Raw genomic sequence first — 22,980 nt, 5'->3', positions numbered from 1 at the left:
ATCTGTTTTGAGCAGTTCATTAGCTGTCATTTCTTCTTGGAGTTTCTTTGGAGGAGAGCTCTTTCGTTTCATCATTTTAGTTAGCTTTCCGGCTCTTGTTGGTTTTAGAGACCTGTTATGCTCTCTGTATCTATGAGCGCTACTATATCCAAGAAGACTCTTTGACTGTCTAGGGCCTATCCTTTCAGAGAGTGTATTTTGAATGGTATCTCTTGGTCTCTCTTGTTGGGACCTTGGTTATTCTATTTTCCTAGTCGTAGTGATATTTGGGACTCTCCACCTTGTGTACCTTGGCTTGTTTCTTGAGGTAGCCCTGGAAAAGAAAACAGAGAGACAAACACACAGAGAGCAGGAGCACACAAACGCACAGGCTAATTCAACTAACATGCAAAGCGAGTGGGAAAATGAGAAAGTTAAGAGAAAAGACGGAGGAGGGAAGGCGAATAATAGGGAGTATAAAATACAAAAAAGGGTCCAAAAGGACAAAAGAAAAGGAAAAAAGAAGAAAACTGAGGGACAAAGAACGATTTAAAGCATATAACCAGATTTCCCAGCTACAGTTAAATAGCCGTGTGTATGCAGTGCTGGTTGAAGAGCATAGAGAAAGGGAGAGAAGACAGCGTGTGGATGAGGCAAAATTGGAAATAGAATGAACAGGCAGAAAGGATAAGAAGCTTTTTTCAAAGAGGTAAAGGGTAGAATATGGTTGGATAGGTGAGAGAAGGGTGCTGGAATTATCCAGAGAAACTCTATAGTCTAATCACTCCTGAGAGATAGAGATGAAAATGTCGGTAGGTGTAGAATTTACATCTACAGAATGGACTCGTGCTTGTTTAAGCAAGCTGGCGACCAGAGTTAATCAGGTCGGTGTTCTGGGGAAAAAAGAGAGAAAAGAGAAAGAAGAAGAAAAAGGAAAAAAAAAAAAGGGAGGAGGGCAGCTCTCAAGAAGGGATGGGCATGGCGTGATCCAATGCCTCAGGCGGGAGTTCTGCCTTGGTGGTTGTGGGGAGGAGAGTGGCGGTGCTCCAGTCCCTTCTTGAACCAAGTGTTGCACCTCGCTTTTTTGGTCGTGTAAACTCCCTTTACCGGGGGCGCAGCCTAAGTTGGTTGCACTCTTCAACCCAGGCCAGTTCCAATCTCCAAATCCCAGTCCATGTGCCCCACTGAAATTGCCTTAGACACAGCTTCCCAGGCAACCCCCTCTGGGCAATTCCAGGCCCCCTGCGGAGCTCTGGGGGTGGAGTCAGAATCGCTGCTTCCTTCTCTGGGTGGGGCTGGCGAGCATGGGTGGGGGCTTGCCTGCCAGGTGCGCTGAGCCCAAGCCCGCTGGAGTGAGGAAAACCTGGTCCCTCTATGGCTCGTCACCCAAAACACGAACTCACAGGCTAATTTCCCAGTTTTTAGTTCTTTGCCTTCCCTCTCGAGTTCCAGCCTGCCAGGAGTGCGGACGCCCGGTGTCCGCGCGTGAGGCTCTTTCAGGGGCCCCAGCCGCCCGGGAACTACAATGGCGGCAGGCGCGCTGCTACTCTGAAGTCCAACCGCCAGGAGCCAGCACAAAGAAGCAGTTTGTGTGCTCAGCCCCCCCGGGACCAGTTGGTGCGAGGGGACCTGGTGTGCAGGTATTTGGCAAGTACGGTCTTTCTATGCCCCGAGCGAAGGTTTTTCTGTTTCGGACTCTCTCCTTTTCCCCTCTCACTCCCCGTAGAGGGTAGAGGGGGATCTCCTCCCACCCTGGAGTCTCCGATCTCGGCCCGATTTTATCTTCCCCAGTTCGCACTCACGTTAGAAGGCTCTCTCAGTGGATTCTGCGTCCTTTTTCTCCCAGTCTCTCAGGTTTTGTAAGGTTTCCAATGGCTTCAGATCTTTTCTGTGTCATGTATGGGCGCGAGTGCAAGTACGGAGCTCCTTACTTCTCCGCCATCTTGCCCCCTCCTCCCACCATGAACTTTCTTTAAAGGTAGGTATTTCTAGAGCAGGGGCTCAGGTTTGAGGTAAGTAGGTTCTTGTGCTGACAAAAGGCTTCTGTCAAGCAGACTTAAGGTGCCTTTGTCCCTCACTCCCACCACAACCCTGTGGCCTTTAGGGGACAGGGGACAGGTAGAACAGGGTCATGGGTAGCAAGCTGTGGCAGGAAGTCCCTGAGCGTACACAGAAATGGGTCAGAGCCAGCCCCCTTCTAGGACAGGAGAGGGCTACAACACCCCTGCATTCCTCAGCACTATCCCAGGAACCTGGACTACAGGCTCCCTATGGGCTCCTTGGTCTGCTGTGAAACATCCGGGGAAAGGGTTCAACTCCCAGGTTCTCAGATAGTTTGGGGGGCTGCCTCTCAGAGAGCCAGTTGGATTGGCTACCCTAGAGCCCCTGGGTACCTACGAGGGTTTTCACATTCTTCCTATTCTAAAGCCGAGGCCGGTGGGGAAACAACTCCAGAACTTATGTTTAGGGGTATACGGTATTTTTTAAACTTTCATGTAATGCTATCTATCCTTGTAGGTCTTTGTAACAAACATGTCTAACTCTAGTGGCCTACTTTAAGTACATTTTCAATGATCGATGTGCACAATTAGAAGATAGTTTTATCTCTCAGAAAGTTATATAATGTGAATACCACATAGTTATATAAATAAGAGACTAGAATTTGAATATATTTTCTGTTTTTAAAAAACAGTTATATTAGCACAAAGTCACATATTATATTCAACTATGAGACAAAATACACAAGTAACTTTCTACATCAAAATAAGAGATAACCTCAATTTGAACCAAACTCTTATAACTTCCCTCCATTATAGCTAGCATAAATTTAGAAATGTGAAGATCCTATTATTTCTTCATACCAAATTTAAGGAAGGAGTGACAAAAAGAAGGAAAAGAGAGAAAAAAGAAAAAGATAAATCATCCTTTTGCAAACAGAATTGTGGTTCTTTATGTTAAAATCTCTGATAGTCTTGTTGAAATCTGATGCTTGGAACAATCACATCCAAACCATGCATGAATGTGCAGATTCTCAAACCTCTGTTTATATGTTGCCTTTGTCCATTTTTGTTGCTGGGTGCTATTACTGTAACCAAGTTTGTCTTTATATATGTTTTATATTAACTATATTTAAATACTTCATTTATAACTAGTGCGAGTAAAAGAAAATATCAATTGACAAATGATAATAAATAATAGCAAGCCAACTCAGGAATGGAAAGAAATTAAAAAACAAAAAAACTCCAAAAAAATAAAAAAAGCAATCCTCCAAGATTTCTCCTTCAAAGCATGTCTATTAAACTATCGCATGAATCAAAATACTGATTGTAGGGAGCCTGGGTGGCTCAGTCAGTTAAGCATCTGACTTCAGCTGAAGTCATCATCTCGTGGTTTGTGAGTTTGAGCCACACACTGGTCTCTGTGCTGACAGCTCACAGCCAGGAGCCTGGTTCAATTCTGTGTGTGTGTCTCTCTCTGCCCTCTCCCCAATCGTGGTCTCTCTTTCTCTCTCTTTCAAAATAATTTTAAAAATTCTAATGTAAAGTTAAAAAATACATATATTGATTCCTATGCCAAAACCTCATCAAGCTATACCAAGGGAGCCCTTATCTTTCTTCTTTCACATTTCAGTTCCAGATTTCTTTGTTTTAAACGTATCAGAATTTTAAAAATTCTGATGAGATTTTATCTGCTGTTATCAGATTTCTTTGCCTTAAATAAATAAAGCTATGATTAAAGATAGGATTTTCCCTATCTTAAAACCAAGAAGGTAGCTAGTAAGCTGATTTTTGGTTTTCAGTGCATTAGAAAATAGCAATAATTTCCAAAATAATGATGACAAATTCTTCATATTTTGAGCCAGAAGGCTGATAGAAGTTTCTAAAACAATCTTCAAAAAATTAAATTAAATTAAATTAAATTAAAAAATAAAACAATCTTCATGTTTTAAGTTAAACAGGTTTTAATTTTCCTATTATGTAAGCTAACATCTCACATTTTGTCCAAGTTTGCCCACTTCTGGATTTCTCCATCCTCACTAGTCTTATCGGATATTTAACTTTCCCTCCAATAGCCCACTTACTGAATTACAAAACTGATTTCCCAGTCTTGGTGAGCTTCAGAAAGCCTTTGATAAATGTGCTGATCAACATTATATTAAATACAGAATGTGCAAGCACAGTCTACACTTGCCATTTCAATCCCATGTCTCAGGTTTATGAGAAACAATGAGCTGAAATCAAAAGTAATAGATTCCTTATATTAAAAACTCCTTGCTGTTATTGAAAATTTTATTTTACTTACCCAAGGAAAAATTTCCCAAGCATCAGGCTAAATTAGGCCACAGAAGTGTTTTGTTTTTTTTTAATGTTTATTTATTTTTGAAAGAGAGAGAGAGAGAGCATGAGCAGGGAGGGGCAGAGAGAGAGGGAGACACGGAATCTGAAGCAGGCTCCTGGCTCTGAGCTGTCAGCACAGAGCCCGATGCAGGGCTCAACGGGCTCAAACTCACGGAGATCATGACCTGAGCCGAGTCAGAGGCTTCACTGACAGCCACCCAGGCGCCCCCCACAGAAGTCTTAATAGTATGAATGAAGTTCCCTTGTCTCAATCCCTACTCTAAAATCCATTCACCACAGGGCGCCTGGGTGGCTCATTCAGTGAAGCATCCAACTCTTGAATTTGGCTCAGGTTATGATCTCACATTGTCTGAAAGGAAGCCCCATGTCAGGCTCTGTGCAGGGAGCCTGCTTGGGATTCTCTCGCTCTCTGTCCCTCGCCCACTCATATGCAGTCACTCTCTCCAACAAAACAAACAAAAAAACAAACATTTCAAAAATATAATAAAATCCATTCACCTCATAATAATTGTTTTTCTTAGTCAAATGATAGTGAAATGGGATGAAAATTTATTACATGACAAATTTTATTTCTTAAATGCATGGCTGTCCTTGATAAGGAAATAGAAAGTGGTGTTAACAAATTCCCCAGCACTGTAAGGGAAAATTCAGAATTTTGTTATGAGGCCATAACACTATCTTTTCTGTGGTAAAAGATGCATTTTATCACAATCACTACCACTCAGTATTTTTGAAAACTTTAATATCTTTGTTATTTTGATTTTTAGATACATCTACTTGACCAGAGAAAAATGTCTTCTAAGATACTATCTTATCTGTACTGTTGTCATAACTGATTAATTGTTTTTGCTTTCATCAGAAATATTAAAAATTATTCAGCAGTAGTAACTTTGTTTCAGAAGATATTCTACTGATTAAACAACTCAAAAAGCAATAAATACAAATATTACTTATGTTATGCCACTTTTCTTTAATTTTAGACACAGTAATGTAGCAAATGTCTAGTTACTTCAATATCTGAACATAAAACCCACTTTAAAACTCAGTTTAGCAATAACATTGTCTCTGAAATAAAGTGCTGTAAAAAAGCAATATGGATATAAAAGATGTAGTATTCTAAAAATATCTCCTAGGGGAATTGCCTTACCAGTTTACATGGTATGTACGTGTATAACCTAACCCCAAAGAAAGCAGCACTCCTGCTAAAAAGAAGCAAGAAATCAGAAGCAGTGAATAGGTAAGTATGAAAAGCACCTATCAGAACATGGATGCAACGTCACTGTGTTTCCCTGAGTCTCATTTTTCTCTGTTCCCAAACAATTAACAGGTTAAACTAGATCTGTGCTTTGATCCTTTCCAACTTTAAAAGTCGGTGAGCTAATAAAATCATGCCAGACATCTGTATGTTTTAAAGGGTCAGACATGTTTTCTTAATCATTATATTTGAAAGGGAACAAAAATGTCTATTTAAGAACAAAGTTCAAAGATACCTTACTGAAACTGAGACACAATTTTATATACAAACTTTATATAGTGGGAAGAAATGATGCAAAATAAAATGTCTCATGAAATGATTTAATGTGGGAAAATAAAGCAAGGATAAAAGAAGAAAAGCTGGAAGGCAGAACTATATATGGGTCCAGATCAGTGATGCCTACATTCTCAAAAGGTGTAAGGATGAAGTTTGAGAGAATTCATTTTGTCCTCAGCTGCTTATATTGTGACTTACTGTTATGTATGAGAAGGTGTCTCTGCAAAGAAAACGGAGTCCGGAACAAAGCTTTACACTCCTCACATTGGAATGGTCTCTCTTCAGAATGGGTCTGTAGGTGAAAGAAACTGAGTCAGGAGGATCTAGAGTCATCTAGTCATGACAATAACCACAAGTGTGTATCCATGGTATGGAAGAAGAAAGGGTAGGTAGACAATATCTTGTTTCTTCTGCTGATGTTCTTTCCACATAAAATTGTAAACACAAATATGCTATGGGCATGGTAGAAAAACAACTGTATTTTAAAATTCTCACATTAATTATAAACTTGATAAATAATAAGGGAAATGGGGCACCTGGGTGGATCAGTCAGTCAAGTATTTGAGTCTTGGTTTTGGCCCAGATCATGATCCCAGGGTTGTGGGAATGAGTCCTCACTGGACTCTGCTCTGAGCATGGAGCCTGCGTGGGATTCTCTCTCTCTCTCTCTCTCTCTCTCTCTCTCTCTCTCTCACACACACACACACACACAAACACACTTCCTCTGCCCCTCTCCACCATTTGTGGGGAAAATTCATCTATCATTTATTCTGTGCCCAGTCTATGCTATGTGTTTCATGCCGCTATGGGACAGTTGTACTTTACACACTGGGGATGCAGCAGTCAAAACAAAAGGTGAAGTCCCTGCTATCAATGGAGCTCTTACACTAGCAGGGAGAGGACAATTAACAAATGATAAAATATGAAATACATACTATAGAGAAAAATAAAGACAGAAAAGGGGACAGCAAAAGTTCCAAAGAATGGGGTAGCAATTTTGAACAGTGGTCTAAGAAATTCCAGCCGAGAAGGTGACTTGAGAGAAGAACTGATGGAAGTGAGGGAGCAAGGAAGGGCATGTCTCCCTCTGAGTCACCTGAGCGGGAAACACCATGGGGTCCAGTGTGGTTGCAGCCAGTGGAAAAGCATGGAAGTGGGGAGATGGGTCAGAAAAAAATGGGGAAAGAATGGGAAAGAGAAGCAGTAATGTAGGGCCTCGTTGGCCACTGCAGGAATTTTGTCTTTTACTGAGAGAGAAAAAAAGTATCAAGTGAGTTTTGAGCAGAAGACTGGCATGATTCACCTGACATTTAATAGGATGCTAAGGTAGCTGTGTTGAGAAGGGGATATTTAGAACAAGGAAACGCAGAGAAACCAGAGAAGAAAAAACACTCAACCAAGCAAGAGACAATTAAGGCCTATGTCATGGTGGTAGCCACCCATGTAAAGAGAAGCAGTAGGCTTCTGGATGTATTAGGAAAGTTAACAGGTTTTGTGGAGAGACTTGGATTTGAAGCATGAGACACAGAAAAGAAGAAGCAAGCGTGCCTCCAAGGCTGTGGCCGGAGCAGTGTTAGGATGAATCAGCCACTAACTAATCACTGAGAGAGTAAGCCAAGGAACAAGTCTCGGTGAAAGATAAGGTGTTCAGTTCTGGGTGAGTTCAAACGACTATTTAAAAATGTCTAATAGGCAGTGGACTAGTTCAAGTCTGGATTATAGGGTATAAAATTTGGGGATGTCAGGTTATATAGTGTTAACATTTAAAGCCATGAATACAATGAAAGAATGAAAAATTTTTAAAAATGCTGTCTGTGGTATATCTGATTGGCAAAGTTGAAGAAAATGGATATTATTCACTGTGGACTAAAAGGTAAGAACAAGGGATCTCATGTCTTGTAACTGGGAATGTAAATTTTCTGGGTGGCAGTGTAGCTCTACTTACCAAAATGGCAAATGCACGTACTCTTTGACTAAAAAACTCTCTTTCCAGAAATATATCTGACAAATTTTTACATAAATAAAAACTTTTTTAAAAGCCCCCTAAATGCCCACTGACACTAGGTTAACTAATTCTGAGTGGCTATTATATCCTTATTTTGATATGGAAAACCCTCTATAACATATTTTGATGTCAAAAGCACAATGCAAAACATTATACATAGAATGCCATATCTGCATATATACCCACATGTAGAATGGGGTGTAGAAAAATGTCCTACAAAACACGGAAGAGGGTTTTCATAGTAAAGTGGAGAGTGGTATTTGACAGAGTTTTTGCTTTCTTCTTTATACCTTTCTTTGATATTTTAATTTTCTACAAAAGGCAGATAATATTACTACCAAAAGAAATTCCTTTATCTGTAGAGCATCCATATTAGAACAAAGGGTTGCTTTACTCTTCCAAAAATTTGGTATTCCACCCTAGCCAATTCTTTCTCTTTTTCTAAATCTAGGACAAAATCACATGTGTGTGGATAAGATTTAGTGACTTGACTTTGGGACAGCATAATGCCTTACACCTATATAAACCAAACCAAAGCCACAACATCTGATATGGTCTGAAGTCAAGAGCTATTTTAAGCATTAAGCTGTTAGTGCATAGTCAGGTGAACAAATATTTTTGTCAAAAAGATATCAACACCACCAGCTGAGTTGTTACGGCATGACTTGTCAAAGTCTCAGCAGAGAACCCATGCATTCAAACTCATTTAAGTAAGGTGATGTTGAAATGCTTGCATGTTGTGAACAGGCAACCTCTGTCTCCAAGACATAAACTACTGTACAAGTACTAAATAAAGTTAGGCTTTTTAAAAGGTGTCTTGTCCTTCCATTTTTCATCTCTAAAGGGTGACAAACTTTCCACTGACTTATTAAATTGTATTATCCTTCAGCTGTAGAATATTCCCCCACTCAAATGCCAGGTCACTGATGATACCAGTATCTGCTGATATAACACATGAACTGGTCCATGAGTTAGTATTATAAAATATACTTTTATGCACCATGTCTGATTATTGTTACAGATGGAGAAAATACGTAAGAAAATGTGTTGTGCTATTTATAACACCTAATAAAATGTCCCAAAAATGCTTCAGGTTTTCAACATAATTTTTATACAATAATCAGCAAATTAGCACATTTCTAGCTACTCAAGCCAAAATAGTAATTTCATGAAAACAGAACAAAATTTCCATCAGGCCCATTCACAGGGAAAATTATAACCTTGACTATCACCAATATATATTGCTCTGTAGTAACAGTATTACTGGAAATGATATTTCTTCTTTAGGTCATGTGCAAAGCAAGAAAACTATAATAAAATTCAGAGGAAATAACTAGAGATAAAATAAATTTGGAGAAAATATTCCTAAGATATATGTGTTGGAACTATTCTTTTTTCTAAAAAAAAAGAGTTTTGTTATTGAAGTCTCAAGTCTGCATATCATAAGCATATTACTATCCCGCTGGGCCACATAATAAACCTAAAGCTGCATAAAATGTGTGTCATCTGGCTGTTTACAAGGTCTATGGATTAAATTTTTACTGTCAGTTTATAACTGGCTTCCTTAAAGGGCCTCTTCCTCACAAAAATAAGTGGAAACTAGAGAGATATCAGAGAAATCGGCTCAGCACAGGAAAAGGTAGCTCATTTCACATAGATACGTTAAGATTATAAAATTGAGGTTACACTCTTACAGAAGTATAGCCTTTAGTGGCCAAATCCAACCTTTTCACTGCTTGAACACCACAATTCTGTTAGTATAAAGCCGTAACCTCATGGAGCCAACTACTGATGCCTTAAGTTTATACCCTGATCAGGGCAAAGGGAATTTGCTGAAAGAAGGAATACCGATAGACTTGCAGAAGTCCACCCTGGAGGGCAGCAATTCAGACACCCTCTCAGGGAGTTTTGCCTTCGACAGTACTGCTAAAACACAATATTTCATATTTCTAACCAAGGATGCTTCTAACAAATACTGCTTCAAACATATGACCCTTTAGGCTAGCTGATGTGACCATTAATTTAAAAGTTCTGCCCCTACAATGGCCACCATTTATTACAGCTAGCCTACAGCCACACAGAACAAATTTATTATCTTTCCCACAATGAAGCCCTTTAAATATATGGAAACAGCAACCATGTCCCCTAACAAACTGTCAAGACAACAGACACCTGTAGCTTCACTCATGAAAATATTTAGACATATCACAAGAATTATAGAGCAGAATTTTCTGAATTAAAGTAGGTATCCTAATTTTTGTAGCTCATATGGAACAACTCATACCAGCTTCTCAAGTGACTAAATTGTTTGCTATGCAAGATGGCTAAATAAATTGGTAATTCTGCACTGAACTTTAAGGGCTATCCAAAAATAAACAAGTGCAAATCCGAAAGTACAAATAAGCATAAACAACAATGGACCAATTCTAACCTACAAAGAACTATGCTCTCGAAAAATTAATATCAGTTGTTGAATAATAGTTGTCTTAAAATATAAATCCCTAGAAATTAACAGATAATAGGATAATAACGATAATAAGATAAAAACTAATAGGTAAATAATAATAAGATCAAAATATTTGGCTAGGTGAGAGAGAGAGAGAGAAATGTGTGTGTGTGTGTGTGTGTGTGTGTGTGTGTGTGTCTGTGTGTGCTGTGAATGTGTGTTTAAGCCACCATCCAATTATCTAAGTGTCAACATCACCAGAGGACATACTCTCAATGTTTTTGTTTGCTGTTCTTTCTCTCAATGAAACATCATAAAAACTTTTTTTTCAACATAATACAGATGCAAACTAAACTCAAAATATCAGAGTTTAGAGTCAGTTTCTAATTTTAAATATAAAAACATCCAAGATGGGATATTAAGTTCAAAGTCTATTTTCTACTGAAAATACTACACTTCAGCACAGTTTAATTATGACATATAGCTCTCATTTGCAAATTTTTAGTTTTTATTGGTTCAGGTTTATGGAATTTGCTGGTATAATACAAATTGTTCATTTGTTTTGTTTTTCAGATTCTGCATGTAAGTGAAATCATCTGGTATTTGTCCTTCTCTGTCTAACATGTTTCACTTAGCATTATACCCCCTAGATCCATCCATGTTGTTGCAAATGGAAAGATCTCATTGGTTTTCTTTTTATAGCTCAGTAAAATTCCATTGTGTGTATATACATCATCTTCTTTATCTCTTATCTATCAATGACACTTGGATTCCTTCCTTTCCTTGGGCTATTGTAAATAATCTGCAATAAACACAGGCGTACATACATCTTTTCGAATTAGTGTTTTTGTATTCTTTGGGTAAATACTCAGTAGTGGAATTACTAGATCATATGGTACTTCCATTTTTAATTTTTGAGAAACCTCTATACTGTTTTCCATAGTGGTTGCACCAATTTACATTCCCACCAACAGGACAGAAGTGTTCCCTTTTCTCCACATCTTCATCGACACTTGTTATTTATTATCTTTTTGATACTAGCCATTCTGATAGGTGTTAAGTGATATTTCATTGTGGTTTTGATTTGTGGTACAAATTGTTCTATGAAAAGAGTATCTATTTTTCAAAAATATAGCAATTATTTTCATTTAGCTTAGCTTCCAAATTTGTATTACTCACCCACAAAGATTACTGACATCATTCAAAATTCACTACCCTCTGCATTGAAGGTTCACATAGGCTTACTTCTTGCCCTCTGTATACTCTGTTCTATAAGTCACAGAGTTTACTTTTCAAAGTTTTTGGTCTTCTTTTGCTGTAACAAGCTATCACCACATCTTTTGGCTATTGTTAACCTGAGTTTTGTTTTTGTTTTGTTTTGTTTTTAATTCCTCCTTCACTTAATCTTCTTCTAATAGGTCCTCTGGGCTGGGAAATAAGTCAATGGACCTTGGTAGGATTTCAGGTAGAGTAAAAGTGAAAATGATAAGGAAAGAATATCCATGCTATGACTAAATAAGATGTTTTTAAACATGAAAATCATGAAATTTAGCAGTAGTAGAGACTTAATTTATAATTATACAGGAAAATGAGCTATGCTTTTGTTTGCTGTTCTTCCTACCAAAAGGTGGGAAGAATAAAACATTCTGATTCAAATCATTCACAAGAACAAGTGTATATATAAAGACTTTCTGTGACAAGGAGCTGTTTTTTTGTATTGATCTCCAAGAAGATGAAAGGGAAGCAGTGGAAAGAAATCTGCTTAATAACATTAATCTTCCCAAAACACCATGTAAAAGAATTTTGTCAAAAAAAAATTAAAATGAGCCTTTGTTCAATAGATATTAAAACATACTATAAAGTGCAATTATTGAAGTACTACAATATTGTAAGATAACAGAGACTAAATGGAAAAAGAGTGAGATCCAAACATAGTTTTACATGAGAGGCATTCAACAATATGATAACAGTGGTTATAAATCGGGATCTCACTGAATACCTCAAAATAAATTCTTCATTGATTAAAATACTGACACAAAGAAACTAATATAACTTTTACAGGCATTAATAAATGTTTGCAGTGTTGGAATAAAAAAGGTTTCTAAATAAGACCTAAAACTCAGAAGCTGTATATACTCAGAAGCCATAAAACTTATAATCTATGTTACTTCAAAGCATAAAAATCTAAAACTTCTTTATTCAAAAGATGCAAGTTGACAGCTGGGGACAAAGAGTAGAAACAAAACTAGCAAAGTGTTAACCCTTGTAATATCTAAAGAGCTTCTAGAAGCCAATGAGAAAATAGCCAAATAGTCCAATAGAAAAGTGGATAAAGAGTACATACATGCATTTCTCAAAAGTAATCTAAATGGAACATAAGCTTATAAAAAGAACAAAATCTCACTAACCATTACTTAAATGCAATGAAATATCACTCTTCAATTCTCAGACTGAAAAAAAAAAAAAAAAACCTGACAAAATCAAATGCTGATCGTATTAGACAAAGGGACACTTTAATCAATGCTAGGTGAGAGTAGAGCTTTATCCGAAGGCAGTCAGGCAAGAGCAACCAAAACTTAAAGAAAACTTACTATTTGACCCATACATTTCAAAATTAAGATCTATTTTCAAAAATACTATTGGCATAGTTATAAAGTTTTATGTCAAAGGATGTTCACTGAAGTACTGTTCAAAATAGGAATGGTTACAAAACAATGAGCAAGTGTATAAAAACCCATGTGAAAAACTCTCCAAGTCATAAAGGTAAGCCAAAGAAGTAAGTTCCAGAATGGCATCTTATGTCATAAAACCTTTTACATTTAAATATACTTATCTCCTAGACAGGCAGATAAAACTTTGTGATGTTCCCCAAGCTCCACCCAAAAGAACATCTTACAGAAAAACATCAGTGTGAAATGTGGAAGTTACTGAAGATTTGACTAGAGAGATGAAGAAGATGGCTGGTATGCATTTCACTTGAAAAATTCCCATCTTACCTAAACTTGGGAATCTCTCACCCATGTCCGTGGTGACTTTTCCCAGTTTCTAAGCCCCATCTGTCCAATTCTGCCACTGAAACACAAACAATTCTCACCTCTCATTTCTAATCTTCCATATTCCAACCCATAATAGTGAGAAAGCATGTCAAAGGCATTATACTAAGAATAAAAATTGTATTTTACTCAGTGTACAAAATATCCTCCAGTTACTAGGATGACCAGCCTTTGAGTATAGTAGAATATGTGGTCATAATTAACAAATAATTTGTACAAATAATGTGTACAGTCTTTAATATATTTGAGAAAGCCCCAAAAAGTATCTACAGGGGAGGAGATAAATTTGTAGGGGACTGAAGAAGGTAGGTGCTGTCAAGGATTATAAGTTGCATAACTAATTACCCACGCATTCATGTATGATTTTAAGGTTTTATTTTCTTAAGATATCTACTGCACAAAAAAAGCAAATTTGATCAAATGAAAAAAACAGGGGTGCTTGAGTGGCTCAGTCAGCTAAGTGTCCAACTCTTGATTTCGGGTCAGGTCATATCTCAGGGTTCATGGGATCGAGCCCTGCATCAGGATCCGCACTGTCAGCACAGAGTTTGCTTAGGATTCTTTCTCTCTTCTCTCTGCCCTTCCCCTGCTCACTCATGTGCTTGAGCTCTCTCTCTCTCAAAATAAATGAACATTAAAAAAATGTTAGCTCCCTTTCTTTCAATATTTCCTACTTTGTGGTTTTAAGAGGATCAGGGATAGGCACTTGATCAGGCAGGTCAAGTGAAGGGAGTTCAAAACCCTGGACTGGGTTGGGGTGGCCTGGTCAAGAGCAGAGTAAACAGCAAAGCTGATATCCCAGCTCAGGAAGTAACCATGAGCCTGAAGCTTTAAGGCAGAGACAAGAGTCAGAGGCTAGAGGTTTGGGAGACGAGGCCCTGTGGCCAAAGGAACAGGGGTGAAGGAAGCTCTAACGGGCAATAAGCAGTGACGTGGTTCTGGCAAACACCAGGAAGTACAATCTTTAGTTGATGGCTCCTAAGTGAACATCTGGGGATGGAGAGGGTAGAAGGAGTAGAATAAAGCTGGGAGGGAGGTTTCTCTATTAAACTCCCAGCATAAAGGGGGAATCACTGATCTGGCAGTAAATGAACTCCCAAGTCAATTATTTACTTCAGAGCCAGAGAAGGGTTCAGAAGGATAACAGTTCAAATTAAAAGTTTAAAGAACACTTAGGCAGCTCAGACTGGGTAAACTCAGTTAGTATAGAATATGAATACAGCAAAGATTTCTCAGTGTGTTACTAGACTGCTAATACCCTCATAAGTCAAAAAAGAGGAAGAGTGTACAGAAAAGCAACCTGCAAATGTGGGAAATGTACTGCAAATATATATATTTTTTAAAAATCACTTCTCATATTACAAATACTACTTAAGCCTATTAAATCTTCTATATTTGGGATAATCTCTTTATGGATTTTATTTATTCAGAAAACATGTGCCACATTCAAAAAACAATGTGTTCAGTAAGTGCTATGAATTAAAGTACAGCATCTATCTTTAAACCTTAAACTGTAATATGGAAAATAAAGTGGTTTTTTGAGAGATTACATAATGCCAGGTCACCTGGGTGGCTCCATTGGTTGAACAACAGTGGCTAAGGTCATGACCTTGCGGTTTGTGAGTTTGAGACCCACATCAGGCTCACTGTTGTCAGACTTGTCAGTGCAGAGCCCACTTTGCATCCTCTGTCTCCTTCTCTGTGCCCCTCCCCCTCTTGCTTAAAATAAAGAAATATTTAAACAAAGAAATTATACAGTGCCAACTCATCATCTACTTCAGAAAAATAATTTGTTTAGGATAAGCGATTTGCTTTTAGCTGAATAAGCTTCAGACAAACCTCTATCTCTTTTCCCTCTGTCAGATTCAATTCCTGCATGCTTATCAGTGTGCACATTCTCATCATTGTGAATGTGCTTCTAGAACACAAAAATAATAATTTTGTACAACACAGCACCTTAAATGGGCCACCCCTACTTCACCTATAGCACACCTGCAGAAGAGAAACAAAGTTGAAGGAAAAAGTGACTTTGATGAAATTATGTAGTGAATCGTTCACTCTATAATGTGACACCCTTCTTACAGACTTTCAAAGATTATTTTTATTATATAAAATTTATACCATATATAATATTAGAACCTAATTCATAATTTATTTAGGGATATATCCTTTCCTTAAATTTTATTTTTAAATTTAATTAAATAAAAAAATATTTAATAAAAGTTTAAATGAGCAGTCTGGTCTGCAATATCCGTCAAACAGACATGACCAAAAAATATTTTTATACTGAAACTCAACAGACATATACCTATGCACAAATACACATGTATTATTTCATTAAATGGCCCTTACCCTTATATTTTCAATTATATTTTTAATTGCTATTCTTGATCCAGTAAATCGATTTTAAGATATACAAAGTGGTTACGGCCCAGAGTTTGGAAATCACTGGATGAGATATTAGTATATGCGGCCTCATGGAATTATTCTAAGAGAGAGTAGGACCAGAGTTCTTCACAGGCTTGAAAGTTCATCTCTGGAAGGATATGCAAAGTGTGACGAAAAGGTCTTTTACTTGAAAAAACTTACCTCTGTCCCCAGAAGCTTGTTTACAACTTCATCAGGACAAAACCTCCCTGTATTCATTTCCATCATCAAGCACGTGGTGTCAACCTCCTGATCCAGGATAGCAGGAGGGAAGCACTATGTACTTTATCTTGGTTTTGCTTTGCAATAAATTTGATAAGGAACAAAATGGAGGATGAAAACTAACTGACTAGCTTCTGTCCCCTCTAGTTCTGAAATGTCTGTCTGGTTGTGACTTAGAGATATAGTTAGATCCAGATAAACAGTAATTACATAGGTTCAAAAAATTCAACTAGTAATCAGGTCATATAATTGTCAGAATGGTTTAGGGGTAGAAATAACCAATTTTGACCTACTGAGCCTATATATTTGGCAAAATGATAAAAAGAACTAATTAAGTTTTAGAACAGAAATCACCTGTTCAGTTTGACATTGCCATAATCACAATGAAAGATATTTCCTTTTCCAGAAAATCCAGATGATAAGAGAAGAACTGACCTCAAATGAATAAGTATAATAAAAAGGAATATGTTACATAACCAAAAAAACCCAAAAATAATTTATTTAAAATAATAATCTTTGGTCATGCTATATGATGAAGATCAGTTTGATTCAAATGCTTTTTTCCCCCCTAATTTCCTTGCATATCCTTATTTTTCAGTTTCCTAACTGGCCATTAATGAATAATGATGGAAGAAAAAGTTTATTGCTTCTTGGAGAATATTTCAGACTTTTTCACTTAACCATATCAAATGCTAGGATCATAACAGTGAGAAACACATATAGCAGAAGGATTGAATGTGCTTTCCACTTTAGAAATCACAGGCATCATTGTTTCTCTACTTCCCAAGACATCATTATTACTTTAATATGATTTATGGCTGGATGTATAAGAGATGGTGCAAAGATCCTGTGCCAAACTCCCATATGGCATATAACATAAGCCAAACTGAAAAACTCGTAAATGTGGGTAGATCAGTTTCATCAAAGAATGGAGCAAGAGAGTCCCAGAGACTGAGCAGGAAACTAGCCAGATAATTTTTTATAGTCATGTAATTCCAAAGCAGAGTAATGAATATGATCCTGCCCCTGATCATTTAATGCTTGAGTAAAACCTAAGGGCAGTCAGCAAGAAATTAGGCAGAGACGATTTGGGACACTATCAATCAAACATTTTTATTCTTTGGTAAATCTAACTTTTTTCCTTTTAGGCTAAAGCTGAAATAATATCATAACTTTTTAGTAAAAGAGAAAGAATGGTGCTTCGAAGTCTCAACAAATGCTGAAATAACTATAACTTCAGTGGAATAGTCCAAGAGAAAACTAAGTAACAAGTTATTATAAAAGATATTATATACATATTATTTAGCATGCTAAAATTTATCAACCAAAATCAATGAGCAAGCAGTGCCACGAGCAGCAGGGCAAGCTCTCTGGGCCCCCAAGCCTCAGCTGCAGTCCCACCGCTGTCAGGGAGCACACACAGCCCTCACAGAGAACACTTCTTGAGGTTCTGCGGCAGGAGAGGAATCTCATGACCAGGAGGGGATCCCACTTCCGGGCCCATGAGTTATACCAATACAGGCCTAGTTCAAGAAACTAGAAAAATCCCAAATAAACAAACTAATCTTACACCTAAAAGAGTTAGAAAAAGAACAAACAAAGCCCAAAGTCAGTATAAGGAAGAAAATAAAGACAGGAGGAAAAATAAATAAAATAAAGAATAAAAAAAGCAATAGATCAGATCAATGAAACCAGGAGTCAGTTCTTTAAAAAATTAACAGAACTGATAAACTTTTAGCCAGACTGAAAAAAGAGACACAAAACAAAATAATAAATAAAAACAAAGTAATAATTAAAGAGCTGCTCACTGAACTCAGAAGAAAAACAGATAACAACTTCAAAAAGGAAATAGAAAAATATAAGAAAACCAACCAGAAGCCATAGAGCTTAAAAATATAACAACTGAAGTGAAAAATTCACTAGAGGAGCTCAACAGCAGACTGGATGAAGCAGAAAGACAGATCAGCAAGCTAGAAGATGAAAACAATGGTACTCACCCTGACACACCAGCAACACCAACAATAAAAAAAGGAGTTTTAAAAAGTATAGATAGCTTAAGTGGCATACAGAACATCAGTAAGCAGAATAACGTCCACATTATAGGGGCCATAGAAGGAGAGAAAAAAGAAAGTGACAGAAAATGTTCTGCAGAAATGATGACTGAAAATTTTGCTAATCTGGGAAAGGCAGCAAATAAGTAGGTCTAGGAAGCACACTAAGTTTAAAAGATATCCACACCAACACACATTCTAATTAAAGTGTCAAAAGCTAAAGAGAGAATCTTAAAAACAGTAACAGAAAAATAATGTGTTACATATGAAGGAAATCCCATAAAGCTATCAGCAAAATTTTCAGCAGAAGCTCTGCAGGTGAGAAGGGGGTGGCATGAGTATTCAAAGTGTTGAAAGTAAAAAACTTCCAACCAAGAATACTCTACTGGCAAAGTTATCATTCAGAATAGAAGGAGAGATAAAGACTTTCCCAGATAAACAAAAGCTAAAGAAGTTCATCATCACTAAACTAGACCTAAAAGAAATGTTCAAGGGACATCTTTAAGCTGAAAAGAAAAGGCACTAATTAATAACAAGAAAACATATTACAGTAAAAATCTCTCTGAAAATGGCAAATAAATAGTGAAAATAGTGCACTAATCACTTATAAAGCAAGTATGAAGGGTCAAAAGTAATAAGATTAACTAAATAATTAAGGGATACATAAAATAAAAGATGTGAAATGTGACATCAAAAAATGTGGAAGGAAATAAAAATGTAGTTTTGGAATATGTTCAAATTTAAGTAGCTATCAATTTAAAATAGTTATACACATAGGATGATATATGTGAACTATTTCACAGTAAGCACAAAAATAATATATCATAGCAAATACACAAAAAAATGAAAAAGAATTTAAACATAACACTAAAGAAGTTATTAAAACAGAAGATAAATGGAACGCCTGAGTGGCTCCGTCAGTTAAGCATCTGACTTTGGCTCAGGTCATGATCTCAGAGTTTGTAGGTTTGAGCCCAGCGTCAAGCTCTATGCTGACAGCTCAGAGTCTGGAGCCTGCTTCAGATACTAGGTCTCCCTCTCTCTCTGCCCCTTCCCCTCTCATTCTCTGTCTCTGTCTCTGTCTCTGTCTCTGTCTCTGTCTCTCTCTCTCAAAAATAAATAAATACTAAAAAAAAAAAAAAAAAAAAAAAAAAAAAAAAAAAAAAAAAAAAAAACCCAGAAGGTAAGAAAGAAAAAGAAAGTAACAAGAAAACTGTGAAAAACAGAGAAAAAGTAATAAAACGGGAATAAGTCCACAATATTCAATAATTACTTTACATGTAAATTGACTAAATTCTATAATCAAAAGATATACTGTGGCTGAATAAATTAAAAAAACAACAACAAGACTTAGCTATATGTCGCCTACAACAGACTCACTTCAGAAGGACACACACAGATTAAAAGTGAAGTGACGGAAAAATGTATCCCATGCAAATGGAAATGAAAAGGAAGCTGGTATAGTTATACTCGTATCAAACAAAATAGACATAAAACAACTGTAATAAAAGACAAGAAAAGGTATTATATAATGATAAGGGAATCAACCCAGCAAGAAGGTATAACATTTATTAATATGTATGCACCCAAACAGAAGCACTGAAATACACAAACAAATATTAACAGGCCTAAAGGCAGAACTTTATAGCAATACAACAATTGTAGAGGATTTTAACACTCCTACTTATATCAATGGATAAATCATCCAGATAGAAAGTCATTAAGGAAACATAGACTTACACAACGTATTATACCAGATGTACTTAATAGATAAATATAAAACATTCCATCTAAAAGGAGATGAAGAGCAACTGGATGGCTCAGTCAGTTAAGCATCCGACTTCGGCTCAGGTCATGATCTCACAGTTCAGTAAGTTTGAACCCCACTTCAGGCTCTGTGCAGACAGCTCAGAGCCTAAAGCCTGCTTCAGGTTCAGTGTCTCCCTCTCTCTCTCTGTCTTCCCCTGCTTGTGCTCTCTCTCTTTCTCTCTCTCTCTCAAAAATAAATAAACATTTAAAAAATTCCAAAAGGAGATGAATACACATTCTTCTCAGGTGCACATGAAATATTCTCCAGGATAGATCACATGTTAAGCCATAAAGCAAATCTCAATAAAAAGACTGAAATCATCTCAAGCATCTTTTCCAACCACTAGGAAAAAAAAAAAAAAAGAACAAATGAAACGTAAAGTTTGAAGAAGGAAGGAAGATCAGGGTGGATCAGTGAAATAGAGACTAAAAAGACAATAGAAAAGATGAATGAAACTAAGAGCTGGTTCTTTGAAAAGATAAACAGAAATGACAAATCTTTAGCTAGACTCATTAAGAAAAAGGGAGAAGGTTTTTATAAATATAAAATCAGAAAGAGGAGAAGATAAAACTGACACCACAAAAACACAAATCATCCTACAAGACAATTACAAAACATTACATGCCAAGAAATTGGGCAATCTAGAAGAAATAGATAAATTCCCAGAAATAATCTTTCAAGACTGAATCATGAAGAAATAAAAAATCTGAACAGACCAATTACAGTAAGAAGATCAATTAATAATCAACACTTCTCAACAAACCAAAGTCCAGGGCAATATGGCATCACTGATGAATTCTACCAAAATTCAAAGAAGATTTAATACCCTTCATTCTCAAACCCTTCCAAAAAATTAGAAAGGAGGAAATGCTTCCAAACCCATTTACAAAGATAATATTATCCTGATACCCAAACTAGACAAAGGACACCACAAAAAAAAAAAAAAAAAAAGATGAAGGAGAAGAAGATGAGGGGGAAGACAGAACAAAAATTACAGGCCAATATACCTTTTAAACACAGATGCAAAAATCCTCAATAAAATACTAGCAAATTGAATTTAACAACATATTAAGATCATACACCATGATCAAGTGGGGGTGGGATTTATTCTACAGATGCAAGGATAGTTCAATATCCACAGATCAATCAACATAATGAACAAAATGAAACAAAATGAAAGACAAAAATCATATAATCATCTCAAATAGATAAAGAAAAAGCATTTGACAAAATTTAACATCCACTTATGATAAAAACTCTCAACAAAGTGTGGAGGGAACATAGTTCAACATAATAAAGCCCATATATAACAAGTCCACAGCTAATATCAAACTAAACAATGAAAGTTGAAAGTTTTCCTTTAAAATCAGGTATAAGACAAGGATGCCCACTCTTCCTGCTTTATGCATCATAATAGTGGAAGTCCTAATCAGAACAATTAGCAAGAAAAAGAAATAAAAGGCATTCAAGTTGAAAGAAAGAAGTAATTAAAACTGTCACTATTTGCTAACATACTATTTATAGAAAACCCCAAAGACTTCACCAAAAGAGCTACTGGAACTAATAAATGAATTCAATAAAGTGTTAAGACACAAAATTAATATGCAAAAATCCATTGCATTTTCACACACTATCAGAAAGAGAAATCAAGAAAACAATCTTATTTACAATTGCATCAAAAAAATATCTAGACATAAATTTAACCAAAGAAGTAGAAGACTGTCCTGTGAAAATGATAAGACATTGATGAAACAAACAGAAGACACAATTAAATGAAAAGACAATCCATGCTCATGGATTAGAAGAACTAATACTGTTAAAATGTCTATACTACCCAAAGCAATCTATAGCTCAATGCAATCCCTATCAAAATCCCAATGGCATTTTTCATAGAAATATAACAAATAATTGTAAAATTTGTATGGAACCACAGAAAACCTTAAGTAGCCAAAGCAATCTAGATAAAGAAAAACAAAGAGGCAGCATATTCCCAAATTTCAAACTATACTACAAAGCTATATAATCAAAACAATATGATACAGATATAAAAAAAAACAGACACAAAGATCAATAGAACAGAATAGATAGCCCAGAAACAAACTTGTGAAATTAATTTATGACAAAGAAGGCAAGCATAAAGAATGGGAAAGAAGAGTCTTTTCAATGAATAGTGATGAGGGAAGTGGACAGCCACATGCAAAAGAATGAAACTGGACTACTATCTTATGCAATATACCAAAATTAATTTAAAATGGATTAAAGACTTGAATGTAAGACCGGAAACCATAAAATTCCTAAAAGAAAAAATAAGCAGTAAGCTGCCTGACATGAGTGTTGGCAATGATTTGTGAACCTGGCTCCAAAGACAAGGGCAACAAAAGCAAAAATTAACAAACAGGACTACATCAAACTAAAAATCATCTTCATAGCAAAGGAAACGATCAACAAAATGAAAAGACAACATATTGAATGGGGGGAGATATGTGCAAATCATATATCTGATAAAAGGTTACCACCCAATATATATAAAGAACACATAGAACTCAATAACAACCCCATTTTCTGAATTCAATTAAAATAGTATTTATTATCTACTCAAAATAGATAAGATAAAGCTAATACATTCTGAAACAAGAACTAGAATAAAGGTAAGATGTAGGAAACGCAAACAAAAATTAGGAGATTATAACTGATTTCAAATTAGATTATTATTGAAGAGAGTCCTATCAGAAAAGAGGAAGGGTAGTGAATCTGGCTGGCTCAATCAGTAGAGCATGTGACTTCAAACTCCATGTTGGGTATAGAGTTTAGTTAAAAATTAAATTGAATTAAAATTTTAAAAAAAGATAGAAAAAAGGAAGGGGACATTAGGTCATGCTAACTGAAGGCAAATGTCAAGTTGTTTTAGGTATGCAGAGAAAAGAATAAACATTTGGAAAAGTTGAGGTCATGGGAGAGTGCAAGGTGCATATAACCTACAGGCATCAGAAATCTACTCATAATATTAGAGTACAAGAGTGATATGTCAGAGTTGCACTTTGGGATAATTTATGTAGGAGAATGAAAGGTGGGAAGTGATAAGTAATAGAATCTAATTA

At 36.3% G+C, this 22,980-nt stretch overlaps 1 protein-coding gene across 1 annotated transcript in view; it reads right to left on the bottom strand.

Annotated features, from left to right (window-relative positions):
* Positions 1-22,980, bottom strand: part of PRDM5 (PR/SET domain 5) — a 209,083-nt gene that overhangs the window by 76,458 nt on the left and 109,645 nt on the right. The window contains exon 11 of the mRNA XM_039217772.1: positions 6,067-6,160. Coding sequence (XP_039073703.1) covers positions 6,067-6,160 — 94 coding nt within the window. The remainder of the gene's footprint in view (positions 1-6,066; positions 6,161-22,980) is intronic.

This window comes from Hyaena hyaena, unplaced genomic scaffold (genome assembly GCF_003009895.1).
Source record: "Hyaena hyaena isolate Hyena2069 unplaced genomic scaffold, ASM300989v1 scaffold_716, whole genome shotgun sequence".
NCBI lineage: Eukaryota > Metazoa > Chordata > Mammalia > Carnivora > Hyaenidae > Hyaena > Hyaena hyaena.
The sequence above is the reverse complement of the archived record's forward strand: the minus strand, read 5'-3'. Positions and strand labels throughout refer to the sequence as shown.